At 48.5% G+C, this 15,672-nt stretch overlaps 10 protein-coding genes across 10 annotated transcripts; 5 read left to right on the forward strand and 5 right to left on the reverse strand.

Moving 5' to 3' along the window:
• Positions 1 to 17: 17 nt before the first annotated feature.
• Positions 18 to 1,179, forward strand: J056_003690 (Homoserine dehydrogenase; the record flags this gene model as incomplete). Its single annotated transcript, XM_009268906.1, has 2 exons — positions 18 to 946; positions 1,008 to 1,179. 2 exons carry the CDS (start codon positions 18 to 20, stop codon positions 1,177 to 1,179), a joined length of 1,101 nt encoding a protein of 366 aa, XP_009267181.1.
• A 32-nt stretch (positions 1,180 to 1,211) lies between these two features.
• On the reverse strand, positions 1,212 to 3,003 carry J056_003691 (uncharacterized protein; the record flags this gene model as incomplete). The annotated part of the gene is made up of 2 exons (XM_009268907.1): positions 1,212 to 1,860; positions 1,910 to 3,003. The coding sequence occupies 2 exons, from the start codon at positions 3,001 to 3,003 to the stop codon at positions 1,212 to 1,214; spliced, it is 1,743 nt and encodes a 580-aa protein (XP_009267182.1).
• A 46-nt stretch (positions 3,004 to 3,049) lies between these two features.
• Positions 3,050 to 3,626, forward strand: J056_003692 (uncharacterized protein; the record flags this gene model as incomplete). Its single annotated transcript, XM_009268908.1, has 3 exons — positions 3,050 to 3,128; positions 3,176 to 3,513; positions 3,573 to 3,626. 3 exons carry the CDS (start codon positions 3,050 to 3,052, stop codon positions 3,624 to 3,626), a joined length of 471 nt encoding a protein of 156 aa, XP_009267183.1.
• Positions 3,627 to 3,680: 54 nt separating this feature from the next.
• Positions 3,681 to 4,053, reverse strand: J056_003693 (Eukaryotic translation initiation factor 4E-binding protein 1; the record flags this gene model as incomplete). Its single annotated transcript, XM_009268909.1, has 2 exons — positions 3,681 to 3,847; positions 3,897 to 4,053. The coding sequence occupies 2 exons, from the start codon at positions 4,051 to 4,053 to the stop codon at positions 3,681 to 3,683; spliced, it is 324 nt and encodes a 107-aa protein (XP_009267184.1).
• A 244-nt stretch (positions 4,054 to 4,297) lies between these two features.
• J056_003694 (3-dehydroshikimate dehydratase) lies at positions 4,298 to 8,016 on the forward strand (the record flags this gene model as incomplete). The annotated part of the gene is made up of 5 exons (XM_009268910.1): positions 4,298 to 5,184; positions 5,267 to 5,665; positions 5,787 to 5,866; positions 5,996 to 6,678; positions 6,733 to 8,016. 5 exons carry the CDS (start codon positions 4,298 to 4,300, stop codon positions 8,014 to 8,016), a joined length of 3,333 nt encoding a protein of 1,110 aa, XP_009267185.1.
• Positions 8,017 to 8,066: 50 nt separating this feature from the next.
• J056_003695 (Methionyl-tRNA formyltransferase) lies at positions 8,067 to 9,107 on the reverse strand (the record flags this gene model as incomplete). Its single annotated transcript, XM_009268911.1, has 1 exon — positions 8,067 to 9,107. One exon carries the CDS (start codon positions 9,105 to 9,107, stop codon positions 8,067 to 8,069), a length of 1,041 nt encoding a protein of 346 aa, XP_009267186.1.
• A 404-nt stretch (positions 9,108 to 9,511) lies between these two features.
• On the reverse strand, positions 9,512 to 10,408 carry J056_003696 (DNA-binding protein scr1; the record flags this gene model as incomplete). Its single annotated transcript, XM_009268912.1, has 2 exons — positions 9,512 to 9,586; positions 9,671 to 10,408. 2 exons carry the CDS (start codon positions 10,406 to 10,408, stop codon positions 9,512 to 9,514), a joined length of 813 nt encoding a protein of 270 aa, XP_009267187.1.
• Positions 10,409 to 11,373: 965 nt separating this feature from the next.
• On the forward strand, positions 11,374 to 12,324 carry J056_003697 (Putative monoglyceride lipase; the record flags this gene model as incomplete). Its single annotated transcript, XM_009268913.1, has 2 exons — positions 11,374 to 11,721; positions 11,767 to 12,324. The coding sequence occupies 2 exons, from the start codon at positions 11,374 to 11,376 to the stop codon at positions 12,322 to 12,324; spliced, it is 906 nt and encodes a 301-aa protein (XP_009267188.1).
• Positions 12,325 to 12,466: 142 nt separating this feature from the next.
• Positions 12,467 to 13,297, forward strand: J056_003698 (Rhamnolipids biosynthesis 3-oxoacyl- reductase; the record flags this gene model as incomplete). Its single annotated transcript, XM_009268914.1, has 1 exon — positions 12,467 to 13,297. One exon carries the CDS (start codon positions 12,467 to 12,469, stop codon positions 13,295 to 13,297), a length of 831 nt encoding a protein of 276 aa, XP_009267189.1.
• Positions 13,298 to 14,646: 1,349 nt separating this feature from the next.
• On the reverse strand, positions 14,647 to 15,431 carry J056_003699 (Protein SYM1; the record flags this gene model as incomplete). Its single annotated transcript, XM_009268915.1, has 5 exons — positions 14,647 to 14,836; positions 14,883 to 15,037; positions 15,083 to 15,095; positions 15,147 to 15,355; positions 15,402 to 15,431. The coding sequence occupies 5 exons, from the start codon at positions 15,429 to 15,431 to the stop codon at positions 14,647 to 14,649; spliced, it is 597 nt and encodes a 198-aa protein (XP_009267190.1).
• Between the last annotated feature and the right edge of the window lie 241 nt (positions 15,432 to 15,672).

The raw sequence follows: 15,672 nt of genomic DNA on the forward strand, positions 1-15,672 counted from the left end.
AAACAATCAACTTGTAAATGGTTTTATTCAACGCAGCACAATCAACTCAGAAGACAGTCAACGTCGCTTTGATTGGCCCTGGCGGTGTTGGTAGTTGTGTGCTTGAGCAGCTGTCCAAGCTCAGTCAATTCAAGCTTATAAGTATTTCAAATTCAAAGGCAACTTACTTCAATCCATCTGGCATTCCTTTTCACTCCGCCAAAGCTGATTTGTCCAAAGCCACGCCTAAATCTATCGAGAAGGAGTTAATTCCTCAGTTATCGCAGCACCAGCCATGTATTTTCATCGACAACACCTCATCCGATGCTGTAGCCAGTCTCTACCCCGTTGCTCTATCCCACGGCGTGCACGTTGTTACACCCAACAAAGTCGGTTTCAGCGCGTCCCTCAGTCTCTTCAACCACATTAGAGACGCCAGCGCTGCTAGTGGTGCGTACGCATACAAAGAGAGCACAGTGGGCGCTGGATTGCCAGTTATTTCCACTCTCGAGACACTCCTCAAGACAGGCGACAAAGTAACCAAAATCGAAGGTGTCCTCTCAGGCACCATGTCATATCTTTTCAACACCTTCTCGAAACCAGGCACCAACGACGATATCCTCTTCTCCAAGCTTGTTTCTGATGCTCGCGACCAGGGATACACTGAACCCCACCCGGCATCTGATTTGAGTGGGAGTGACGTAGCGCGCAAACTCGCTATCCTCTCGCGTCTCGTACCAGGTCTGGAAAACCGTCTCGAGGAGGGTGTGCACAGTGTGGATGTCGAGTCACTCATTCCGCCTGGCCTCGATGGTGACACAACCCCGGAACAGTTCTTATCCGGCCTCAAGCACCACGACGCTCATTACGAGTCTCTTAGGAAGACAGCCAGCGATGCCAATAGCGTGCTGAGGTATGTGGGCGTTGTCGACACCGCTGATGGCACCGTCAAGTGTGGTTTGGAAACGTGAGTCTGGTCTTTTTGATTGAATCTCGTCACACTGCTCTCATCTCACTCTCTTCTACAGTTACCCCGCTTCTCACCCCCTCGCTTCCCTCTCGGGCTCTGACAACATCTTCCTCTTTCACACTCAACGTTACGGCGCTCGCCCTCTTATTGTCCAGGGCGCTGGCGCTGGCTCGGACGTTACAGCCATGGGTGTTGTTGGAGATTGCATCTCTATTGCCGAGAGAGTCTGATTGTAGAGCGAATAAAGTTAAATAAATAATGTCTAGAACTCGAACAACTGAGCAACAATATCACCTTGAATACTACCAATGGCGTTTTTCTCATCGACATCAGCAATGCTATCCAATTTCCGTTTGTGTCCTCCAAACACACCTACACTCTTACCGTCGTAAGTTGCGGGGGTGGTCTTAATCTTACGGCGAATCTCCGTATCGAACATGGTTTTATAGGCATGATCGAGAAAGTCTTCGAGAGCGAAATTAGGTTTAGAGAAGACCTGTGAAAGAATGAGAGCTAATCTGTTAACGCTGCTATGGTAGTGAGATTGGTGCGATGCGAGTTCCCATAAGGAGCTATCTAGAGCATTCGACTGCATAGGGTCAGGTTCATCGAAGGTGTACATGTCCGCATCTACACCCTGCACTGCGCGATCTGAGTGTATGAGGTGCATGCACCCCGGATGTCTTTTGAGGAGGTTGTAAGTGAATGGGATGAGCATCACTATGGCAGCTGGGCTGGCAGAAATGGATAGGCGACTGAGACGCTTGATGAAAGCTGCAACCAGTAACGCGGGAAGGTGCGTCGAACTCAGGAACAGATCTAACATACGGAAGAATCGCGCCCTGTATAGCACATGCAACACATTTCTGTCGCATAATGCATACAACCTTTTGTAGAAATCGGGGTAGTCGCTGAGTGCAAGTTTAGTAATGATTATTTGATTATAATCACATCACTCACAGATTGTGGTCGCGCATTAATCTCCATAGCGAATTGAGGGCGAGGAGAGCATTGACACCGCCAGCATCGCAGCAATCACTCAGCCAGTCTGCCAAACTAGCTCTTTCGGATGGCTTTAGGAATGGAATGACGAGCTGGTGGAGTACTATCAACGCCCTTCTGTTCTCATTCACATCTAACCCGGTCGGACACTTTAGCATCGTCAGCCAGACACCAGAGTACATGGCTCTGTGTGCACTGAGACTTATGGTGTCGCGCACTTTGTTTTTCTTGGAGTTCTTGTCAGTTGCTTTGCTCTCCTTCTCCTCCTCCTCGTCAGCGATCATCTGGTCAAAGTACGCAGTCCAGTCTTGGTTGTCTTGTTTAGACTGCTCGAGATTTGATTCCTTGACTTGCTCCTTCTCCTGTCTAGCTATCTCAGGGACCCAAAACTCGTCGATTTCAGATTGATGTGTAGGCATAGAGTGAAGATTTTCAAGCAAAGTCAGGACATTGGAAGTGAGGTGTTTTGGACGTGGGGAGGAGACCGCATCGAACTCTCTAAAGAGGTGTATTGTTTCCTTGAAGAAGAAGTAGCGGATGTCGTCGCACTTACCAATCCACTTGTCGAGCCACTCGCTGCGTACATCGTCGAACATGGGCTTCTTATTGATGAGCAAGGGTCTAACTATTCTGCGGAAGGAATCAATAGCGAATTGTGGAGAAGGTGGGACTGTCTTGTTTGAAATGTAGGATGATTCTGTGCGTAGTAGAGACATGGAAATGTGTAGAGAGGTAATTCTCAGGCTGTGTTCTGTGGAATGAAAGAGAGTGCCTAGAGTGTTGAAAAACCTCGTGTACTTGTCCAGCAACCATTTCTTAGTGAGAGTGATGGCTTCGTTGTCGGAGGTGGATTTCAGGCCGAGGATTCTGCCATTGACGAGGAGCGTGCTGAATACCCTCTGCAGTACAAACAGCGTCTTGTGCTTCACTCTCCCGTCGACGCCATCGGCGTTGAGATAACCCAGCAAATCTTGTATAGGGTTGAGATCACTGAGAGAAGACAGCGATCTTTCAATTTCCAGTATTTTATCTGAATTTACCCTAAAACCCATTTTGTTTAAATTTATTTGGGTTGTTGGTGGTTGGGAGAAGACACTCATGTTCGCATCCACGATCAGAGCAGGCGCGAGACGCACGCAGCTGACGACAAAGGGCGGAAACAAGGATTACTACAAGGGTGGGGCGGCTTAAAGTGTGTAGATAGACTGATTCTCATTAGAGCAGGCACAAGAACGGGATATATCGATGGGTACAGGACAGGGCCAGCGGGGAGGCACGCCGGGAAATCAAACAACACGTTCATCCTCGATGATTCAAAGGCTAGAGTGTTTGTAGCACCAGCGAATTTCCACAGCGGAGAAGCACCTCTAAAGCCCTATGTCGAACGCAGTGCACAGATCGATAAGCCTTGGTCGACGCTCGTCACTGAAAATCTCTTCAAGCAGCACAACCCCAGCGCTGATGCAGAAGATGAAGCCAGGCGGTGTCTCGAGCCTGCAACGGAATCCCTCTCGCAGTACAAAGCACTCAAGGGCGGGCTGAACAAGAAGGATGCAAGTGAAGTACGCCTCCTTCAACGCGCTTTCGGCGCCAAGAGAGTTTCCAAACTTCTCGAAAATAGGGTGAAGGGACCTTCGAAGCACTCGAGGAAGACATACGCATCCGCCATGGATAAAATCAAGTATAGGAGGATATTGGAGAGTGTACACAGTGTACAACAGGTATCTAACTAATCATCATCCATTTCGAACGTTGTTTCTTGGCTGTGGTTGTTTGTGTTGCCATCCGGCTTGTTTGCTTGCGCTTGCTTGTGCTGTGGCTTCTGCTGGGGCTTGTGCTTCTGCTTAAGCTCACCCTCACCGTCACGCGACATAGCTGCAGGGAAGTTGCTTAGCCCTAAGACGCGTTAGCTGGCAGCCATATACACCACGCCCACGCCACGTACCAGTCGGTGGTGTCTTGGATAGTGGACTGCTCGCCAGCGACAGTAGGTCTGCCTTGGAATAGACTGTCCGCGTGCCGCCCGGTGTAGACGCGTAGAAGTTACTCCCGCGCGGTGTGTTTGCGAGGTTCAATTTGGCTTGCTTTTGTGGTATGTCCATGGGATGATGTGGATGATGTGATGATGCGTGATGCGTGATGCGTGGTGACAGCCCAAATGAAATATAAAATAAGGGCTTTGATGTAATTGAAATTGAAATCCCAGCGTGTATTGCTTGTTTATCGTTTGCCTGGGCATTTACTATCTACTAGCGGCTACTATCTGCCTCCACCAACCAGCCGCGAATAAGGTATCTTTGGCCTATTTGAAGGTGTTTCGAAAACGACCAACGAAACGCGTAAAATATGGGCATGGCTAGGCGTATACAACAGTCACTCAAGATGGATGCAACTGCAGCTGCGCACGCCAACCACCCCAAACACCTCAAACACCGGGTGAACCTTGAAGCAGAACAAATACACGCTGCAGGCACGTCACAGCCGACATCGGCGACTTCGTCATCATCGTCGACTGGCTACTACGGTAGCGTGGCCAAGCCTGATTTTGGTATTTCAAGTCTGTCGCTGGGCACGCTCGCGCACCACACTCTACCTGACAAGATTCGCACTGCTGCCCGACACGGCTACAGTGGCATAGAGATATTTATACCGGATTTCGAAGATTTCATTAGGCAGTGTGGATTGGGTATGCATCCGGAGGTATTGAAGGGACATGTCCATTCGCATCTGCACCAAGAGAAGGAGGTAGACGGTGTACGCGTTGCATACAGCGCACAAAGCGCAAATATTGCCCAATCCTTCGAGCAGAGCTGTGCAGCTGCTATATCAACTCTCTGTCGACAGAATTCACTCAAAATTCATTGCCTGCAACCGTTGCGAGATTTCGAGAACATCGGGGATTGCCATGTGAAGCTGGGGTACGCGCTGAAAAAGGCGGAGCGCTACCTACAACTGATGCGCAGTCTCGACACGGATCTGCTGCTCATCTGCTCGAACAACCTCGCACCACTCGATCCGCTAGCAGCGGCTGGTGCTTCGTATCGCAAATACAGAGATGCACAGGTGAACGCATTGCAAGCCCTGGGCAGACGAGCGGAGCAACTCCACCTCCGCATCGGCTACGAGCCCCTCGCGTGGGGCACTGTCGTCAATTCGTGGTCTCAGGTCTGGGATATCGTTCAGCGCGTTGATTTGGCCAGCGTAGGCGTCGTATTGGATACTTTCAATTCTCTGTGAGTAACGGAGTGGTGTGTGCTCAGCGCAGCTACGCCTCGTCTTGTTTGCTCACCGCTCAACACTCACACATAACTCCAGGGCATCCTTCTACGCCGATCCCTCCAGTCCAACGGGCGTAAAGGAGGGAATGACTGTCGATATGCTGTACGACTATCTGGGGGAGATATTCGACACCATCCCCCCACATAAACTGTTCCTGCTGCAGATCGCAGACGCTGAGAGAGCCCGAGAGGGAAGGATGTGGCACGCGTCGCGTAACGCGCCTGCACGCATGAAGTGGTCGCGCTCAGCCCGACTTTTCCCGTGCGAGGAAGGCAGAGGCGCTTATCTCCCGCTCGAGGATTTCGTGCGCACGATCATGCATGCCGGCTACGTAGGGCCGTGGTCGACAGAGGTGTATTCCAGCTGCCTCGAGAGCGATGAGGTGAATGCGCCGTCTGTCCTCGCCAAGCGGGGAATCGATGGTCTGCAGAAGCTGTATATGCGTGTAGCGCGTAGCATGTAACGTATGAGGCGACGGACACTGCCATTTATGAAAAATTAAATTTCTTTTACCTAGTTTTCTTCTTTGTTTACTTCAACCATCACATGGACACAGCCGCGGCCCGGCGGATCAACAAGAACCCAAACGCACTAAAGCGTGGATTGGCATGCTTTACATGCCGACGGAGGAAGATGGTGGGTTCTGTCGTGCCTGTGCAATTCATCGACATCTCACGCGCATCGATCGATTAGAAATGTGACGCAGGTGAATTTGCTCCTTCATTGGCAACCATCACTCTCTTACGCTAACGCTCACGCTTCCAGCCAAGCCCGCCTGTGGCCCTTGCGCGAAAAGCCGCCAGAAATGCATCTACCCCGAGCCCGGTAGCGACGACAGGGATAGGCACGAGCAGGGGATTAAGCGTAAGAACAAAGTCAAGGACCTGGAAGATAAGATACAGACGCTCGAAAAAGATGTGTTGAAGTGGAGTACTGTGGGTGTGGCAGGTATAGCGGGTATAGCGGGTACAGCGGGTGCAACCAGCACAGCCAACGCATACAACCACCAGCTCTACGACACATCCCTTGGCATTCCAAACTGGAATCCTTACTACCCTCCACTTGACCTAACGCTGCACCTCCTCAACACCTTCTTCAACGCCTGTCCGATAGTCGCGGGTTTCTTACACAGACCCAGCTTCATGCAGCGCGCGATGCTGCCTTGCTCACACCCAGATGCTCCCCCTTCAGCCTTGATGCACGCCATCTTCTGCTCAGCTAGCAGACACTCCCCTAGGACCACTAATCCCGTTGCTATCCCGCGCCACAGCGAATGCAATCCGTTTACTACCTTCAACCCACCCAGCACTTTCTTGGAGGTGCACGCCCGCCTCGCCAGTGACGCTATTGAGACTGAGACAGTGTCTAACAGCACCCTTACTCAAAAGGCAGAGGCTTTACAAGCTTTGATTATCATGTCCCACTTTTTTCACATTGAAGATCGATGGGTAGGTAGGTAGATTAGAGGTGAACCATTCTAACATGCACACTCATGCACACAGGCTGACCATTATCGCATCAATGTCATGTGTATTCGCGGCACGGTCGTTCTTCGTTTGCATCTGGATATGGAGATGACCCCAAACCGCGCACTTCTAGCACCACCCCGGAATGACATTGAGAGGGAGTGCCGCAAATTCACTTTCTTTCTCGCGTACATTTTTGATACACTCTACTCAAGCATATCAAGTACATATCCATCCAACATTGCCGACGACGAGATACTTACAAAGCTACCAATCAAAACGTCCGACTATGATAGTCTGTCGCCTAGTCAGTCTATCCCCGAATACAACCAGCACATCGACGACCAAGACTTCTTCACCGAGCATGAAGCCGATGGATTCCACTTTGTCATTAAATCCTCAGTGCTCCTCGCGCGCGTGAACAGGTTCAAGCACGTATGCGAGCGAGATGTACTTAAGCAGGGCTTGCAATCAGCCAACCAGTTGGGGTCATTCAGTGAACTCGACAGGCTGATCTTGCGCTACAGGACATCAGTGCCTGACAGCTGGGTAGATTCTGTGCAAATAGTCGACGGTGGGCTAGACATTGGTATCTACCTGGCTCACTTGGTCGGTATCAAGGCTATGATGAGTCTGCATAGTGGCTTTATCCATGATAGTTTTTCGAGGAAGAGGTTAATGACGTGCGCGCGTATCATCATGAGTACCATTTACAGACTCCTCGGGACGAGTTGGGATCTGTGCAAGCTGCCTAGTTACGTAGTGTCTATCTATAATGACGCAAGCGATATCCTGATCGCTGCCTATCTTCACGCTGCTAAAACTCGCGATAATGACGCTGCACAGTTGGTCATGTCTGAGTTGGCTACTATTGCTGAAGTTTATCGGAGGATGTCTGAGCGTATCCCTGTAGCTCTCTCTGCGCTGAGCAAGTTGCACAACAAGTTGGACATGAATGGCATCGAGAAAGGTATGGGTGGTATGGGTGGTGTGGGTAGTGTAAGTACTGCCGCTACCACTACTTCCGCTAGCCATACTGTCTCTTCATCCGCTTCCCAACCCACATCGCAATTTGATCATACTCATTTCAACGACGCTCTCCTTGAGCAGCTGGCATTCGAGACGATTGCGCCTTCACCTAACGCTTACTCCGCCTTCAACCACGAGTATATCGCCCAGAATCACTTCCATGAATTTGGTATCGCTCCAGGCACAGCTTTCACGGCAAAAGATGAATGGAGATGGATGAACATGGAAGGGGATATTAGGGATGGTGATCCTTTCAGCAGCTCATTCCATTCAATAGATGGATTTTTATAGATGATTCCCTTTCTTATGTATACATTGTATTTCTATGATAAATTTTTATGTTACAGTGATGGCTTTGTGAAGTTGACAATATTCAGCCCATGTCTGTGTCCATTCCACCATTCATGCGCACTGATTGCGTGCTTACCGGGCGGTTTGAGCGAGTGGACACGGAGGTAAGAAGAGCGAGCGCATTTGACGACGAGGTGGCTATCAATGAGGGAAGCTGAGCCTTCCACCGCGTTTGAGAAGGTGTCTGCAACAAGGCCATCACCACCCACCACCTCCACGCTGAGTAGCTGGTGCGTAGTGTTGGACTGTACCAGTGTAGCTGATAGTGGGCGCTGATGGCTGAAAGCGCGGTGTCTGCTGTCGATAGTCTCTGCCGCCATGCAAGCAAAGTCGACAAAGCCGACAGTTCTGCCTACTTTTGGTGCGTGTGTTATACGCGCTGTGTCCTGAGCGTACGAGTGTCGGATATAATGGTCGAGATTCTCCACCACCTCGGCCGCCATCTCGCCCGCCACCAGCCCGAGCTCCTTGGCGAGAGAGGGCGTAGTAGGTCTGTGCGAGGTGGACGACGAAAGCGGGTGAGTTCTCTGCAGGAGTATTTCTCCGCTATCGAAGACGTCGTCCTGCATTGTTTGGATGCTTACGCCTGTCTCGCGCAGCTGGCGCGCAATGGCCCACTGGATCGGCGCTGCGCCTCTCAGTGCCGGCAGGAGGGACGGGTGGACATTGATGGCGTGTTGCGGGCGCACGGCGCGCAGCAGCTCGGTGGGCAGCAGGTGTCCGTATGAGGCTGTCAGTATGACGTCGAGTGCGGGCAGGTGGCTGGCCATATGCGGTAGCTCACCGGCAGTGGGTGTGTATGTAGGGAGTTGCAGCTGTTGCGATTGCTCCAGTAGCGGCGGCACGCGTAGTTGCTTCTTTCCTCGCCCCGTTCTAGCTGGTGCTGGTGTGATGACTGATAGTTTGTCTACGTCTCCTCTGCCGTCGCTTTCTTGCTTAAGTCCACTACACCGCCTCCGCCATACCGCTCGCAGCACATCCACAGAAAAATCGTCACTCCCTAGGAAGAGTATGTGCAGTGGACGTCGCATGTAGACGGTCAACCAACAAGACCCATCATACCACAGCTACCAACGCTTTCTCAACAATTGATCAATATATTCATTTTTATGGACAAGAAAGCTGTGAAAATAAAAAGATACTTGCGTTTATTGGTGAAAGAGAAATCCGTGAAAAGGTTAAGTGGCTTGTCTAAACATACTTTACCCAATTGCCTGCTCAAGGTGACTATAACGTCAGCCACTGTCTAATAAAAACAAATCGTTGTAGCCACGGGCAGGGGGGAGGGTTTTAAGAAAGAAGAAAAAGATGAGACCAATAGTGAATGAGAGTGTTGCTTTTGAAAGATACTTCATTTCCCATATCAATCGACTCGACGCGTCTTAGAAAGAGTGAAGGGATTGACAGAGCAAATTGGGAGTTCCTTTAAAAACTATCAGAGATTTCTCTCTGGCGTTGCGTTGGCGTTTATAGGTTGAGCCATCACAGTGTCTGTGAGATTTGAGATTGTCTGGTAAAATTGCGTTAGTTTAGTGTGTTAGCCAACTAGCCACTCACTTGAATAGCGCCAGCGTAAGCTAGACCCTTAAGCTACTTTGTTTCTAGCTTTTTGCCTTCTAGCTATCATTTCAGCGATCGCTTGAGGAGATTGTTTCCTGGATGCTTTGGTGGGTGGACCAGCCACACCGTGAATCGACTGTGCGTGTCTAACGAGATCGTGCTTCCTGGAGAATCTCCTACCACAACCTTCATAAGTGCACTCATGCGGCTTGACTCTGTCTGGATTATGAGTCTGAATGTGCTGCTTCAAGTTGAACTGCCTGGCGAACGCCCTAGGACATAGGGAGCACTTGTACTTTCTCATCGGTCCTGAGTGCGATTCATCTGAGCTGGAGGAGCTACTGGTCGAGCCAGCGCTTGAGCCCAGCCTATCCCTAGGCAGTGGTGCACTCAAGTCGAAGGATGAGCTCTCGGCCAATTCCATTTTTGCCTCCATTTCCATCCCCATTTCGAGTGGAAGTGCCGATGGCTGTGACTGCGGCGATAGCGAAGGCAGTGACGCTAGAGTAGTAAACGACGACGGAATACTGGCTGCTGTTGAAGGGTCGACACAGAAATCATCTGAAGCTCCTGTCGTTGCAGTCGTAGCTGTGCTGGGTGGTGCATGTGCATATCCGTATGGTTGATGTGATTGCTGCAAGATCCAGTCGAAGCAGAATGGGTTTTGTGTTAGATCAAATGCTGGCGCAGCCGTGCCAAAGCCCTCACACGGGTCTAAAGAATGTATATCGAATGAGAAGACATTGTCATCGAGGTAGTCGTCGAATAACATTCTAGTCTGTGGTGTATTGTGTTGGTAGTGCTGGAAGAAGCAAAATGTCTTTGTGATCTTTGGCCAAGGATGTTCCAGTCAAAGAATTTTAAGCTTGATCGAGCCATTAAGGGTGGTGTGGAGCATTAGAACAGGCCCATGCAACCAAAACAAGGGAAATTCTACACAATGCTGGCTCTATTAACAGCCCTAAAACAGCCCTCTCCATCCCCTCCTCCTTCTCTGCTCCTTCTCTGCTCCTATGCACAGCCACATTCCTGCCCACTAAAATTTTGCAGTGACTTGGAAAGGCTGATGTCATAAAGATCGTTCCATAGACTTATCGTGAGACTTGCGAGACTTACAGCTGTGTACTGGCCTGCTGCGCAAGGCACTAGCCGATTAATGCAGCCTACACCTCAAGATGGGTGCGGAAATATAAATCACAGGAAACTGACAGCGCGGAGCATACGTCAATTTACATAAGTAATTGAAATACACAAAGCTAAAGTTTAATTCACTTGCACAGCTCATTCTTTGCTTGCCCACTTGCGCACTGATCTGCTTATACTCATACATCTCCTCAGGATATACTAAAATACCCTGAATCTTGTATTACGTAATTATCAATTTCGCGATTTGTTATCGGGATTCCGAGACAAGTGTGTGCTCGAATTATTTGTTTTGTCTCTGAGCTCCGATAGATCGGTGGATGCGACTGGAGTGGCTGGTTCACGAAATTGTTTCTCTATATTAACATACTGCACTGCGTCCTTGTGTAAAACTAGTAACGTCAAAGCTGTTCCTAGTCGAACTTTCTCTCTTAGATTAGCTTAGATTCCTTATCATGTATATCTTATGGCTTATGAGTGCTTTACAGACTGCGAAACTTATGGCTTTTATGTAAAACTTGTGGTATTATAAGCCATGACACGCGTGACCTCCACCTTCCTTCCAATCGCACTCATTCTCACTCTCACTCTCGAATGGGCGATATTCAAATTCACACTAGCTGGGTTTGTGTCGATGATGGCGTAGAGCTCTACAGTAAGACGTACACGCCTACCCACCCCAAAGCACTCATTTTCTTCGTCCACGGCTTTGTTGAGCATATCGACAGATACACCCACATCTTCCCGCAATTCGCTGGTGCTGGATATAAGGTATTTGCTTTCGACCAGAGAGGCTTTGGACGCTCAACCCACGAGAAAATCGGCAACCCCAAGCCTGGCCTCACCAACTGGAAACTCGCACTTGGAGACATCCAAAACCTTATATTCAAATTCTCCGAACAAAATGTGGGGTTGCCGCTGTTTTTAATGGGCCACTCAATGGTATGATAATGTAATTCACAGCGAGCTTTTCTTACACTGCGACAGGGCGGTGGCCTTACGCTTGGTGCTCTGACTCGCAATCCTCACCTCAAATTGCCAGAATTGAAGGGCGCGATCGCCATGTCGCCCCTGATAAGACTCACTAAACCACCGCCAAACTTCCTGATTAGTCTCGTGAACAAGTGCAAAGGTATCGTCGGCAGTTTTACAATTTCTCCAATGATCAATCCTGAGGACAGAACACACGACAAGGTGGTACAGAATGCGATTGAGGAGGATGCTTTGGCTGCTAAGACAGCTACGCTTGGTGGTGTCTGTGATATGCTGCGTTATGGCTCGCTTTTAATTTCGCAGGACTACAAATTCTACCCTTCTAATGTACCACTACTTATCTCGCATGGTGATAGTGATAATCTCAACTCATTCGAGGCTTCCAAACTGTTTATTGACTCGGTCATGGCTAGATCGAAGCAACTCAAGATATACCCCAACGCCAGACACGAGCTCTTCATGGAAGCAGGTGATCTCAAGTACGAGGTTGTCAGAGATGTAATTACATGGCTCGATGGCGTCCTCGGTGTGCCTGAAGCATCTAAATTGTAACAAGCAGTAATTGTAATATTCTTGGAAGGCGTGATCGTATATGAACACTACTCTAAATACCCTCGATGTAACAATTTCCAGCCAATAATTGATACTTTTGAAATCCTTCTCGTCCATACCTTTATTACATCCATCACCGGCTATGTCACATAAGCGAAACCTCAATCTGGCAGAGCTATACAGCATCCAAGGATCAGCTTGTATAGTCACAGGAGGTGCATCGGGCCTGGGCTATATCGTCTCGCAAACACTCGTCCAGAACGGCGCGAAAACACTTTACATTACGTCACGCAAGGTAGATCAGCTGAAGCAAGCCACTCACGAGCTACAGAAGCTGAGCCCCTCGTGTGCTGTCAAGTACATCCCTGCAGACCTCTCCTCGAAAGCTGGCGTTGATGTCGTCGTGGACCATGTCAAAGCGAGGGAAGAGCGGATCGACATTCTAGTGAATAACTCAGGCGCGACATGGGGCGCAAAGCTTGAAGATTTCCCCGAAAAGAAAGGCTTTGACAATATAATGGCACTTAATGTGAAAGCAACGTTTTACATGATTGTCGGTTTGGCAGACCTGTTGGCTAAGGGGAAGAGCAACATCGAGCCAGCGCACGTTGTGAACGTGTCATCTGTGGCCGGAGTGGTTACGAGTGCTCAATCTGGTGGACTTGTATCGCCAGATGCGGGCTCGTGGTCTTACGGCGCTAGCAAGGCAGCTCTCAATCATCTCACCAAGACGCTCGCACAGACTCTGAGCAGGAAACATATCATGATCAATGCTGTGCTGCCTTCTGTGTTTGAAACGCGTATGACTCGCCACGCCGTCGCGGATCACATGGACGAACTCCTGTCTAGTCAGCCCACAGGCCGCCTAGGACAGGACAGCGACATTGCTGCAACCCTTCTCTTCTTGGTGAGCAGGGGCAGCTCGCATGTCACTGGTAATCTTATCGTGCTCGATGGCGGCTCGACATTGTAGATCACCAATGCAAATACCGAAGAAGTAAGTGTATTCTTGAATTAATGTATATCATTCTCGAAATTCGGGTGTAATTTTCACCTATGACGTATTCGTCATAGCACCGCAACGACTGGAAACCTGAGAAATCTGGATATCGTTTGTAGCAGGTTTCTTCACGAGCCATTCAAGAGTGCGCCTATAGTATGTAGCATTGTATAGCGCTCGGTGCTCGTCAAACCAGATGTGGCATGTCGCAGGGAGCGTAATTTGGTTGCTTGAAAAGCTCTTTAGACAATATCCTGCCTTCCACTACTCCAACGTGGCCTAAATCACCTTCACACCCGCATTATTTGAAATCTCGAAATGCATCAGGTGAAAAGCCAAACCCCAATTTCAGAGTTGGCCTGACCCCCTCGTTTCTTTAAATTAAGTGTACCCAATAGGCGTGGGATGATCCGGTATGACAGTACTTTTTCCCTGGAGCCATATTTGAGTCCTGTAGACGCTACTTGTCGGAAACGTAAATCGCGTCGACAAGGTTGATCACTCAATCTTTCTGGGTTCTTGGGGTCTCTATAAGTCCGAGAAATTTTATGCATCAATTCCTTGCCTAGAATCCTCCATACACATCCTATGCGTAGTAAAGAGTGATGTCGGATTGCAACTTTTGAACATCCTACAGTGCGCGATTGAATCCTCAGGGATATAAATCTGGCATTATCTTATAAAAAGTATTCGGGGCTGTTTGTGAAGTAATTTTATTCGGAGATCATTAAAACTCGTAAATCAGTCATCTGAGATTAGATAGTTGATATGGGCGAGATCCAACTCGTTGAATATCTAGCGGAGAGTCGAGAAAAGATTTATTTGGAATGCTAAAGGCTGTATGAAAACGATGATTATTCTGAAATGTTCAAACTGCCAGTATACGGCTTCGCTGAGTTCAACCTTGCACTTTTTTGGCCATTTGCAGAGTGATCTGAATATATCTATTTTGATAAGTTCTTACGCCTTATTAAAATTGTTTATGGACTGTTAAACCCCTCTGCTATCTCTTAGACTCGTTTTGAGGTATGTGATGCGAATCCGAATTGCAACTTAATGATAGAAGAATAAGATAAAACAAAAAGGACGAAATTCAGCAGAAAATCGAAGCGTTTGCTTTATTACTCATCCCTGTCTGCTCAAACGCGTGGGCAACGCACCTGCAAACATTTCACACCACGCGGGGAAAGCAATGCTATGGAAACCTCATTTTACACTTTTAACACGGTGAAAGATGAATTTTCTACGTTACAAGTTACACCTATCTATTTTATCAACTGCTTTCGTCAATCCGGACGTTATTTTAGTCGTTATAAGTTTGATTACCTGGCAACGCCAACTAATTCGGCCTTAGAGAATTCACCGGTTGGCTTTTGTTCCCATCGGTGCTTAGTTGGAGTTTTTTCTATCGTAACTGGAGATGGGACTTCTTCTGGTGCCTTCTTAGAGTTGAGGTTGCTGAGGTATAATGTCCACAAGACACCACATGAAGCGGTAAATGGTACTCTGAAGCTTAAAGGAGCTTAGCAAGGATGCTTTCATAACCATATCCACTTACGCCAATGGACAGAATCGGAAGTTAACCAATTGGATCAAAGGCCAAACCTTCCAATTTGCAAGGATTGCTGGGAGGAACAGGTCTTCGTACTTGTTTTTTAACTCTCTAAGGGACTTCCCTTCGAGTACACCAATGGTGCCAATGAAAGCGGTAAGCTGAATGTTGTGAGTGTGACGTCATCGGATATGGATGCGACTTACACCGAACGGCGCCCTGTTTGAAGTTTGAGACTGTTATAGGCGTGTAATCAACCAAAATACTTACATCGCTGACTGATCCACACCGACCCTAGTGAAAAGCATCCTGAGACTTATTGGAGTATGCGGAAGTGCGCCAGGGCCTTTAAGAGGAAATCTCTTTTCCAAGAACTTGTTCCAGTAGTTGAGAGGAGTTCCCATGGCAGCACCGAAGATAAAGAAGTTTGCAGTTCTTCTTGGGTTCCACTTCCGCTGTTGATTATCATCCATTTCTGGCTGTATTGAGGATAAGAAACGCGTGTATAATGTGAATATCGCCTACATTAATAGTTTGTGCGATGGTATCTGCCATAGCGGATAGCGAACCGTTTGTTAATGATAGCGTAAGGTTAGGTCTGCGATTGAAGGAGGACTGTGGATTACAAGGAGTAAGATAGGAATAGATTAGATTAATGACGAACTTGATAAGCTTTAGCGAACGCTGCCATTTTACTATGTGTTGGTTGTACAGATGCAGGATGGGATGATGACGACGAGTACAAAGTAAGAAATAAGCTCAGGTTAAGCCAAATTGAAATACAGCTAAAATAGCT

This window comes from Wallemia ichthyophaga, assembly GCF_000400465.1.
Source record: "Wallemia ichthyophaga EXF-994 unplaced genomic scaffold scaffold5, whole genome shotgun sequence".
Lineage (NCBI taxonomy): Eukaryota > Fungi > Basidiomycota > Wallemiomycetes > Wallemiales > Wallemiaceae > Wallemia > Wallemia ichthyophaga.